General features: G+C 37.0%; 1 protein-coding gene across 3 annotated transcripts in view; it reads left to right on the top strand.

The window, feature by feature from the left end:
• The window catches only part of TMTC2 (transmembrane O-mannosyltransferase targeting cadherins 2), a 253147-nt gene extending 243849 nt beyond the window's left edge, over positions 1-9298 (top strand). For all 3 annotated transcript variants that reach the window (XM_081958577.1, XM_081958576.1, XM_081958578.1), the window contains exon 12: positions 5899-9298. In XM_081958577.1, coding sequence (XP_081814703.1) covers positions 5899-6078 — 180 coding nt within the window. In that variant the 3' untranslated portion in view covers positions 6079-9298. The remainder of the gene's footprint in view (positions 1-5898) is intronic.
• The last annotated feature ends 2791 nt before the right edge of the window (positions 9299-12089 follow it).

Below are 12089 nucleotides of genomic sequence, written 5' to 3'. Positions count from 1 at the left end.
GGCTCCGCTGGTTCGGAGCCGATCCGCGGGGGGGAGGGATCCCCCTCACGTTCCTCATCTTCCCGGATGGGCTAGTAAGGGGACAGAAAAGGTTGTTCTCCAGTTGGGACGGAGAGAGGGACAGACAGACAGAGATCGCCTGGTTAAAAAGGAGGAGGCTTCACTGATCTGGAGCCCATCCAGGAAGACGAGGAATGTGAGGGGGATCTCTCCCCCCACGGATGGAGCCTCCTCCTTCCAATTGGGGGGATCCATGCAGAGGATTTCTCCCCCACCCCCCAATTGGAAACGAGGTGGCTGTCAAACCAAGGCAGCACCCCCCGCAGAAGAAGGAACAGGAGAGGAGTTCGCGCCAGCCACTGGCTGGCCAGAGCCCCCCCCCCCCGTTGGCTGCTCCCTCCTGAGCCATGCCCATGCCCCTGCCCGGCCTGCCTGCTGAGGAGGAGAAGGAGGTGGGGGCGCATTGCTGAGAAGTGGGCAGGGCAGAGGTGGGCGCAGCGCTGCTGCCCTTGCCCTTAAGGGACATGCTGGCTGGCGTTGCTTCAGGGCGCCCTGACCGCCAGCTCCTCCATGCACAGCCCATTCTCCCCCCCCAAAAAAAGACCGTTTTCTTTTTAAAAAACGCCTCTGCAGACGATCTTGAAAACCTGCGAGGTTGCTTTTGGAGGGGAAAGACGGGCAGCTGTGCAAAAGCTTGTTTTAAAGCTGCAGGCTCCAAGGCTGCAGGTGCCCAGGGAGGGCGGCAGGGGCAAATGCTGCAGCCTGCCCCCTCCCAAAGCAACATCGCAGGTTTTCAAGATAGTTCGGACAGGTGTTTTTAAAAAAGAAAACCCTGAAAAAGCTGCAAGATCTGGAGAGAGATCCGGCCAGCCCGAGAAGACATTTCTGAGAAGAGATCTCGCCATTTTTTGCATCGGGGCATGCTGCAAGGGGGGGGTGAAGACCTTTTCCAGTTGGCGCAAAGGACTTCCCCGGACTTGCTTTAGTGAATACGGGCCCGCACCTCCACCACCACCAATCCGGAAAAGGTCTTTGCTCCCTCTCTCTTGCAGCAAGCCCCAATGCAAAAAAACGCCAAGGACTTGCGAGTGAGTGACAGGGGCGGGGCTTCCGTGTTCATTGACCAATCAGCAGAAACCCACCACTGCCCAGGTGGCTACATTCGGCCTATAAGACGCACCCAGATTTTCACCCTCTTTTTTGGAGTAAAAAAGTGCGTCTTATAGGGCGAGAAATACGGTATGTAGTCACAACAACATTCTTTCTAGAAAGCCAAGGTCATCCTTTGTTTTTGCACCTCTGCACCTGACCAGAATTGGATGGGTGGAACTGCCAGCATGGCAATGGGAGATTGGAGTATGTGATGGACTTGTGGATATGGGGGCAAGATCTTGAACTTTCAACTGGGTGAGGAAAACCGGGAAGCTTTCAGATTCAGGTTTTCCCAGATGTGCCAACATGGCTCTCTTAGTGAATTGGAACTTTGAGCAATACTTTGCCTTGGACTCTGATTTACTTTTGGATGCTATTTGGAACCCTGACAATAGGTGTATTCATTTACTAAATTTATTGACATAAGCAAGGCCAAACTTTCAATAAGATATACAGCCCTTCATTCATAATCTATTTGTCAAAGTGTGCATATCAGTATCCATGCAAATGGATACACACAAAATTTGACAATATGAAATACATGAAATATAGCTGTTTAAAATTTCAAGTTGATCCTTCAGACTAGAAGTATATTCTATACACTTCCAAACTCTGTTTTAATAATGGCACATGGAGGAGGTAGGTATTTATTTGATTTTGTTAGGATTTCTTTAGCATTATTATTTTGCTTATTGGTAAATTTTGTTTAAAGAAAAAACAATATCATATGAAAATTAGTAGAGGTTGAGGAGTATTTTAAGCAATGAAAGAGAGGGAAAGCATAATCAAGACAGAAATAAGAAACAGGGAATTCCAGAGGAGGGTAGGGCACTTTTCTGGTAAGAGTTTACATAAAATGATTCCCATAAGTAGGACTATGTCTTCACAAAAGGAGAGTTGGATTAACAGATGACATTAATCCTTGAACTGTGCCAGTACCCCAGGGCACAGTTCAAGGGTAGATGGACATGCTTTTAAACAAAATGGGTCTTGTGGTCATGAAATTTTATTGTTAAGGATGCCAATAGAGCGTTGAGGAACTTGGGAAAATAAAAGAAAGTGTAAGTTGCCACCAGCATGCCCAGTTCTCATTTAAAATCATTCTCATCTGAAACTAAATCAGATTGAGCAAGAAACTTGGAGGGAAATTAAGAAGTATCTCCAGCCAGTCCATAGGTTGTCCACCATGAAATAAAGGTTAGATAGAAAATGCATTCTGTTAGTTATATGGTTTTAATGCAACTATATAGAACTATATAAAAAAGGCAACATTAAAAATAAAAATATGGTTTTCTGCCTGCATGGTCTTCTGTGATGAGCCGAAGGACAGAAAGAGGGAGTAGTGACCTTCCTCCCATATTTAGGCATACCAGGGGTTGTAACACAAATACATAATTATATAAAAATATCAATAAGAAAGGAAAAGGGAAACTGACAAAAAAATTGAGGCATAGCAGAAACTAACAGGAAGAGAACTAAATAACTCTGAATTCAAACATTCCTAAGATGGTCCCTTCTACTATTACGTGCAAAGCTGAATTCCGAGAAAAATTACTTTTGCTGTTTCTAGTCTTCTAATTACCTTTCTTTTCTCTGTCTCTGTCTCTCTCTCGCTCTCTCACTCTCTCTGTCTGTCTGTCTGTCTCTGTCTCTGTCTGTCTCTGTCTGTCTCTCTGTGTGTGTGTGTGTGTGTGTAAATTCTCTCTGTACTATTCTTACTTGATAATACTGTTATATGAATTAGGCACCCAATCATGTAAGTAGGTTTCCATAGTGACATACAGAACTAACTTTTGACCCAAGTCTAATTTAATTGCAAGTGTAGCATACATATCAGTCACTGGGTCATCATGATGAACCTGCTATCACTACACTCTTCTTTGTTGTCATTTGGAGAAAGATCATAAATCTCTACAGGCTGGGCCAATGAGTGCCCAGGAACCTCCCTAATAACTGTATAATTTCTCCAAAAACCATAAAAGAATTTTATTAAAAGCTTAATAGAACTGCCAGCTGGCTCCTTTTGATGTAAAGACTCTGCCTCCAAAAGGAAATGAATGAAGAGGATGTTTTTTGTTTCATGTGGCCAGGGTGTCATTTGTTCTGTGGCTGGAGAAATCCCACATTAATGGGCCAATAGCTAATATACTGAAAATCATCTTCATCTGTCTTTTATAAAAAAAAATATGTATAAAGAAAATAGCTGAATTCATTTTCAGGTGGCGGCACGTAATTGCTACTAGGATAAGAGGCAGGTTTTTTTTTAGCAGTCCTTTATTTTTTGCAGGCCTCAAACAATGATTGGCTTGCCATGAATAGCATCTAGCACAATTGGCTGAGGAGCACCCTCTAGATAAGGTGCCAGTTTCATGCTTCATCTGGGTATGGCATAAGTGGAAAGGGCAGCATTTTCATTGCAGGTGTGATGTTAAATTTTTATAAATAATATTTGGAATAAATAGGCAGATAATGTGCATTCTGTTGAGTTGGACAAGTTGAAAGAGATCTCCTTTTCTAACATTCCTTTGTTTGTAATAAAGGTAGATCTGGACAATTGCATTACTGATGGAAGCATTTAAGCATTAAACAGAAAGATAAGCAATGAGTATCAGTGATTTCAAAACTGTGTACTTTGTGAAGGATATCATAATATTCCCTTTCATCTGATACCACATGTCCAGCATTCTTTAGTAGGTTGAGGATTCTTCTTGTTCAATAAAGGCTTTCCTTGGTGATGCTGAATATCAAGAATTGCTGTAGTATAGAACAGCAAAAAGCATTTTGTGCCCTGCAGAATAAATCTCTTCAGGAGGCACTTGGATTGATTTTATAAAACCAAACAAGTGTAAGTCTTACAACACTCTGTAAAATATAAAAAAGAAAATTTGAAAGATAGTAGGCAGTAATTACTTTACAGTAGAACCTGGCAGCCTCTTGGTGCCCACTTGATATATTTAATAGCCAGCAGTGGTACTAAGCAGACCTATGATATCATTGTGGCTGAAGCCCACAAGAAAGATGAGAAAAATTCTTTAAAATTATCATGAAATATTACTTATTTTTAATTTACAGTAATAATGAACTAGGCTAAATGACATAGTAGTTATCATTTCCATATTTAACAACTCTATGCTCTTTTGTTAGGAAGTATTGAAATGTTATATTCCAGCGATGTATCGTCTTTTAAATTTGGTTGGTTTTTTTTGGATATGCATATAATTTTTTTTTTAACTTTTGGGATGTGTGTTTTTTTAATGTTGTACGCCGCCCTGAGTCCTTTTGGAGAAGGGCGGCATATAAATCCAAATAAACAGAAACAGAAACAGCGATGGCTAACTTTTCCAGACTGAATGCCCAAAGTGTGCCCGCGCTTGCACAAGTGCATGTGCGTGTGCCTGAACCCCCAAAATGCAATGCACACGTGACTCCCTGCACATGTACCCCACCCCATGCATGCACATGTTCCTCCCCCATGTGTCCTTCATGCATGTGCATGTGGCTCCCTTACATGCCCCACCACCGTGCATGCGCAGCAGGGACCCGAAGACCAGCTGGCCGGCGGGAGGCAGGTGATAGCTCGCGTGCCCACAGAGAGGGCACTGCATACGTCCTCTGGCAAGCGTGCCATAGGTTCGCCATCATGGTTATATCTCCTAAAAAGAATTTGTCATTGACTGTTTCTCTCCTTGTATTGTATAACTTCCTGACTAATTTCTACCATTTTCCTAGAAGATTACTTTAGCTCATATTCATTTGAAATTGTCCCTCTTTCATTGTCTCAATTAAATCCGTCTTTGTATAATAGATAATGTTGCCTCCAAAACTTCTCCAGCACATAGTATGCTCTAGCACTTAGGAGGCTGAAGCAATATAAAGTTACCAAATGCTGAAATGATGAGAAGCAGAAAGCTTATTTCCAGTGTGAGAGGAAGGTACTGGAGACTTTGTAGGATCCTCTACTAAGTATTTCTAAAAGTTTTGATGATGATGCAGTAGCAGCAATATTCAACATTACTAATGAGTACCATAATTGAAACTGAAGAATTATTTTTACAAACTCTCAAAGCTATTGCAGACTGCTAGGCATAAAACATGCAGCCATTTTGAAAGCATTTGACGCATTGCCAAAGTATCTGCAGTGGTGCAATCAGGCAACATATTATTGACATTCAGATTTATATTTAACCTGTTTTCTTGGATTGTACATAGTATGATTTCTTGATAACATTAATATTTGGAATAATGATAATCAAGATATTGTATATGGCATCAGAATGTTACATGAACAGTTTACACAGTTGTTTATTTCATCAAACTGAATTCTAATTCCTTCTCATGATTGGGCTTGCTATAGAACCAAAATCTAAAATAGGAAGTTTTAATGAATGTCTAATAAAATTGATTTTCTTCTTCTAGTCTTATCTTCCAATTTTCCTTATCTAGTAAGAAGAAAATAAAGAAGACACTGTGGGTGGGGAGCACAGCTTTTGGTGATAAGAAGTCTTGTTACCTGTGGTTTGCACATTAAAGGAGTTAATGTTCTCCACCTGAACACTTCACTACAAAGTGTGCTGTGCATCTGATCAACCCATCTCTTATTTAACACTCATGCTTCTTCCAGTTTCTTAATTGTTTCCATAAAAGTAGCCTACAAAAACATACGGAAATAATTTGCTAGTTAGATGAAAACTCTTGGACGAAGAAAGATAAACTCATGTTTTCTCCATTCTTTTTCTTTTTGTCCAGTACCCAGCTGCCTTAATGAATTTGGGAGCTATTCTTCATCTCAATGGCAAACTTTTGGAGGCTGAATCAAACTATCTTCATGCCCTTCAGATTAAACCGGATGATGTCATCACACAATCAAATCTTCGCAAACTCTGGAATATTATGGAAAAACAAGGCTTAAGAACAACCAAAACATAATGCAGAGTTTTTAAAAAGTGTTATTGATGTTTTTTTGTTTGCAAAGAGTTTAGGGGGAAAAAAAATCCAAAATAATTTTTGGAACACTCTTCTGTTGAGTGCTCTTGCTAACTAAGCTGTAATTGTCAAAGGTTGTAATTGCTGCTAGGATAACCTACAGGGCTGCATTTTGATGTTTCAAATTGAAAATGAGTAAGGGGTAAAATCTTTTTGATAAGTTTCATGAAGGACTTAATAATTATTGCCAAAATCCAGAAAATTTAAAAAAAAAAACTGGAACTGGAACACGGGAAAGGGATTCATTTTAGCATATTCACAAGGGCATATTAGTCATTCTCACTTTGGTCATTTTTATGTGGTTTCTGATAGAAAAGTCATGTTGGCCTACTGAGCATCCTTCCACTCAAACTAAGAATTTAGAAGAGGATAAAGACTGGCTTACATTTATTTTCTTAGGCTGTAATTCATTAAATGTACACTAAAACTAAATGTGTTTGCTATTTGTCTTGGTATTGTATAACTCCACAGACCTGCCTATTGAGCTAATTCACATACTAGCTCAAATATTTGGTGGGGGGGGAATGAAAGATGTGGTTTCATGTCTAATCTTCACTGGCAAAAGCATATTGGTGACTTGTTTGGTTGGCTGGCTGGCTGATTCTCTGAAAGTGTAGAAACAAGGAAAAATGAAGGTGACTTGGAATGTAGAATTAACCATATACAATAGTACTGAATGAAGTAAATTAAGGCAAGCTCTCTGTCATCTTGTAATGTACTAAGCTCCAAAGCCTTAATAGTCAATTACCTTTAAAAGTACAGCAGGTTGCTAAACCTATACTGTACAGTAAATACTTTGCCCTGGTTGAAAACGGGAGTGATCTGTACTTTAAAACAGAAGCTATGCACTGGGTAGGAAAACTGAATCTTGCTCACGATTTCAACTTTGTTATGCTTTGTTACTTTAACCAGCTTGCCTTACTTCCAATATCAGATCAGTGTTAAGCTGGAGAGCCATGTCCATAATAATGAAATGTAAAGTATGGATTTAGGTTTGTTCTTATCAACAATATGTATTTTATTTTTTTAAAAATCCATTGGTCCGCAGGCATTTTAAATATGAACTGGATGGACATATGAAGAAGAAACATGAATTTTTCCTGCCTTTTAGTGGAAAGCAAAGGATAGAACAGTGTAGGTGAACATGTTACTAACATTGTTTTTGAAAATATGCAAACACTTGTAGCATGATTGCATCTGTACATGCTGTAGATTGCACCTGTGGCTTGACTACATGATGCATTGCGCATCAAGCACACACAAAGCAAACTACTATCTCCATTAAACTGATAGCCAGGTTGCCAGTTTGTGTAAATATACTTTCAAAGTATGCTGTCTTTGGATTAACAACAAATTTGTAGGCGTGCATTTGGTGAATGCATTTTTGAAATGTTAGCAGCAGGATTTACCAGCTGTTTGTGAAAAATATTGTGCTATCTGCGAGAAACTAAAAGAGTTTAATATTTTAAATAAATATTTAGTGAATCCACAAGGTGTTAGACTAAAAGGAATTATGTGACTGACAATAGCTGCCAATTATTTTTGCATTTATTTATCTATTTATAGATGAAGAGAAAAATGTGTGCAGATTCTAACTCAATTCTGCATTATTTTCTTTGTCTTAATATTTCAACTTATTTAGTCTAATGTTATGATTTGCATAAAAGCATCATTTAAAAATTAAACCATTTACCAATTCCCTTTATTATTAACTAGGCAAATTACACTATAATTTCAAAATGGCATATATACCCATCAGTCATTTTTATATCAGTTTGACGGGCACCAAAGAGCTACTGTAGACATATCCAAGGGCTTGCTATGGCTGGGTTAATTTTTCATCTAGGAAACACATAGCCAATTCTAAATTCATACTTAAAGCCACTTTGAATTAAAATGGGAATCATGGGTGGTTGTTTCAGAAATAGAGAGCTAGTTATGTGATCCTTTGCATCCTGGCACTATATCCTGCAACATCCATTGATTGAAGGTTAGGTGGCTCTTAAGAATCCTCCCTATGTTAAAAAAAAAGTGTTTGTATTGAATATCATTCCATGGTTGCTACTTTGGAACTGATGCATTGTTGAAGGTTTTTATTTGCCAACTGTAGCAAATAGTCATTAGCTAGGATTCCACAACTGTTGCTAGTCTTCTGGTTGCTTTTCATGGTGTGCTTTTAAATGTGTAAAGAATGTATTGGTGTTTAGAAAGAAACAGGAACACATTTATTCTGTGCATTTTAGTCACCCCAGTTTTCTATGTCAATTTATTAGGGAACAATGGGCTATTTTCTCAGCATAACCACAATTTATGTCATCCTTGGTGATACTCTGAGCTTTCTTAATTTTCCATTAGGAGTACCATTGTTAGAAACATTTCATTATTAGGCACCACCTTCTAATTTCTGTTTTCTTACATTGGCCTATTTTATTTTAGAGCTTTGTGCAGATGAGTGACCTTTCAATTTTTTTCCTTCCAGTTGCAGTTCCAGAAACTCTTTTATGGGATAGAAAAAACTAAAATGTTAACCAGTGAAATTCAATATTTTTACTGTTATGCATTCAAATATGGATAAAATGCAATGTTAGCTACTGTCTATTTAACTGAACAATGTACTGTTGCATCATTTTTTCAAAACTGCAAAACCAAATGCTGTATTAATGATGAAAATTGAATTTTTAGCATCACCCTATGCATGTATACTCAAGAATAAATCAAATTAAATTCAGTGGGTCGAACCCCATGGAATTGTGTATAGGATAGGTATTAATTTGGCATTCTGAAATGTTAAACTTCAGCATCAGATGCAAGGTCAACTTCCTAGTTGTAACATTTCACTTTTCATTATACCATCTCCCTTTTTATGTTCTTTATTCTTAAAAACTTGTTTTTCCATGCATTTTCAATATAGGGTTAGGCTTTATATCTCTCAATTTTCAAATAAGTTTAAAATTGTTGTCTCTGCTCAGGGATTTGTGGTGGATATTGCAGACAGTGCTTAAAAATAAGAGCACAAATTTACTAAATTAAATTTTTATTTTTTGAGAAAGCATATTTGTATAAATTATCAAGATTTGTAGGGTTTCCTTTTTGTAGAAATAATTGTTTATGTGCCAGATAAGAAAATCCACTTTGTTTTCAGTAATAAATGATTGATAACAAATACACCGAATTCAATGTCATCTTTTATTATCAACACTTGATTAATTTTATTGAATATACTGTATATTAACTATAATAATAAAAAACTAATAGCATGTTTATTTTTATTGAAAATGGCTGAATTGATTGTACTCTATTAAACCATAATATAGTTTCTTTGATTTTAGTTTATAATGATGTCTGAACCCTCATAAACTATTTTCTGTAATTTGGAAGTATGGGTGAACTAAGGCATATGATAAATCATGGTTCAAACAAAACATGATTTATAAACACTGTTACACACTAGCAATTGTGCTAGACAATATTTCTCTGCATATTCCAGACAGTACTCTCTAGTGCTATCTCTTATGTGTTCCTCGCTGTTCCCTGAAAAAGATCGAAGATTTATCCCTTATTACACCTCATGGGGAAATAAAACCTGTGAATATTAGGGTTGTACACGTTCACAAGATTCTGGGCATGCTTCTTAATTAGGTGTTTCAGACAATAGCTTTAATTATGATTTAATTCAATGTCAAAATTGTAAAAGAAATATGTTTTCCATTAATTATGATAAGGAAATCCAGTGGATTTAATTTATTTTTTAATCGAGAAGAAGATCCTGGATAGCATCACTAATGAGGTGCAGACATCTTGATATAGCTCTAATTCTGACACAGAGATCCTTATTTACTGTAGTTGGGGGTGCAATAGGAAACCCCCACCCCCGATTTAGCCCCTATCTTTCATTTAGAATGTTAAAAGAAGGAAAAATGAAGGCAACCAATATACGTTAACGTAATGACTGGACCTAAAGCATATGATCAGTTTCAGTGTTAACTTTTGGTCTATGAGATTTCCATAGTTTTTTATTTGTTTTGTTTTTCCACGTGGATGTGAAATGACAAACTTGTCTCTGGATTAATGTCTTTTTTGTTTTTGATCTTTCGGAATATAATTGATAAAAAAATAAGTGCAATAGTATTTAAAGGGATTTGCAACATACCTGTTAGAATGTCATTATGACAATATATCTGAAATAAATACACAACACAAACAAAAATAAAATAAAATAGTTTTACTAAATAGATACCAATTCAAAGTGGTGAGAGAATGAGTCGCTTCGAATAATTACATGCCAGGATAGCTAAATCTGATAACAAAAATAGTTTTGTTTTTATAGTGTGAAATAGAATTTCTTTTTTTTATTTGCTTCACACTATCTCTTATCATTCTTAATTTTTATGTTTATTGTTAAAATATCAAAATATAAAGAAAGAAGAGAAAAAAGTAAGATGATAGAAAAAAGGCAGGCTTTTACATTTGAATTAAAAAGAAAAAAGAAAAATGCCTTTTTAGTAATATGCCCTCACTTTCCTTCCGTTTATATGTCCAACGCTGAGCCATCGTTTAGATAGTTCAACATTGCGTCAAGCATCAGTAATTGTTAGCTTCCTTATGAGTCTTAAAAATCAAATTTCAGATGTCTAAACCTGCCTTACTCTGTGACATATTGTATACAAGGGAGCCATTTCTGCTTGAATTGTTAAATGTCTGTTGTGGATATATACTGTCAGTTTCGCTGTTGTAGCATATTATCCACTGTTACTCACCCATCTGATAGCATAGACAAGGTTTCTCATTTTAGTATCATGTACAAAATGAATTGATTATCTCCCTCCATTGTACTATCTTTGGGACTGTATTTTATTCTAATACAAAGCTAAAATCATAAATATTTTGAAACAATAAGTCCTGGTAAAGCTTCATTACACAAAGGAAGGCTATTCTTGATAGAAGTGCTAATTCTAGCTTGTTTCGAGGGGAGCTTTCTTTGGGAAGATCATGCCTGACCTTATTAACATTTGATCATGTTAAATTGCTAGTAGAACTGAGCCGTTAATGAATTGGAATCATTCATGCCAGGCCAATAAAGCCAATTATTTTGAAGGGAAAAAATGAAAAACACTCATCAGCATTCTTGAGATGATAATCAATCAAGTCTGCCCTTCAAAATATTCATCTCATGACTGGGTACTACATGGCAGGCATAGCAATCAGATTTTTTTTTGTGATGTTGTAAATGGGTATCTTTTCTTTTCCCAGGCAACTGTCACAATCGATCAAGCATCTCATCATTAGCCAGGCAGCCAGGATATTGTCATGGTTGTCTAAAAAGAAACTATATTCAACTTTGCAGGAAGCAATACAGTACTAGGTCAAATATTCTATCACGACATTTCAGAAATATAATACTATATTTTGCCATAATAGGAACGTCCAAGGCAGTCCCCAGAGAATGCAAATATTTTTTCATAAAGATAAACCAAATTCAGAATAAATTTTATGCAGATAATAAATTTCCTTTTCAGCTTATAGACCTCCACAAAAAAGTCCCAACATGTGAGCCATGCTTAAATGTATGCCTACACATCCAAAGATCATTAAGGGTCATTTGTATATAAATAAAAAAAATTCCATGTTTGTTGCAACACAAGAAAAATATTTAAGGATACAGTGTATACTGTAGTATGTCATACCAAATCTATTGGCTGAGTGATTACTACTCCTTTCGATCAGAAGTTATTCTTGCCTTAGGATAATAATGGTGCGGGTATTCTTGATCTATTCCCTAATAGTTATGATTATGCTAGGCATAATTATGTTATGTTGCACCTGCTGGAAGAAGAAGAGGAAGAAGGAAGAGAGGAGATTAGGAATAACAAATAGCAAGTTCTGTGTGATAAGTTCTGGGTTTCCTTTAGTAGTTTAGGATTCATACAGTCCAAAACCTCATTCATCTCCTGGAT

The sequence above is a fragment of the Natrix helvetica genome, assembly GCF_964273705.1.
Source record: "Natrix helvetica genome assembly, chromosome: 6".
In the NCBI taxonomy this organism is placed as follows: domain Eukaryota; kingdom Metazoa; phylum Chordata; class Lepidosauria; order Squamata; family Natricidae; genus Natrix; species Natrix helvetica.
Note: the sequence above shows the minus strand (reverse complement) of the source record. Positions and strands in the feature narration are given on the sequence as shown.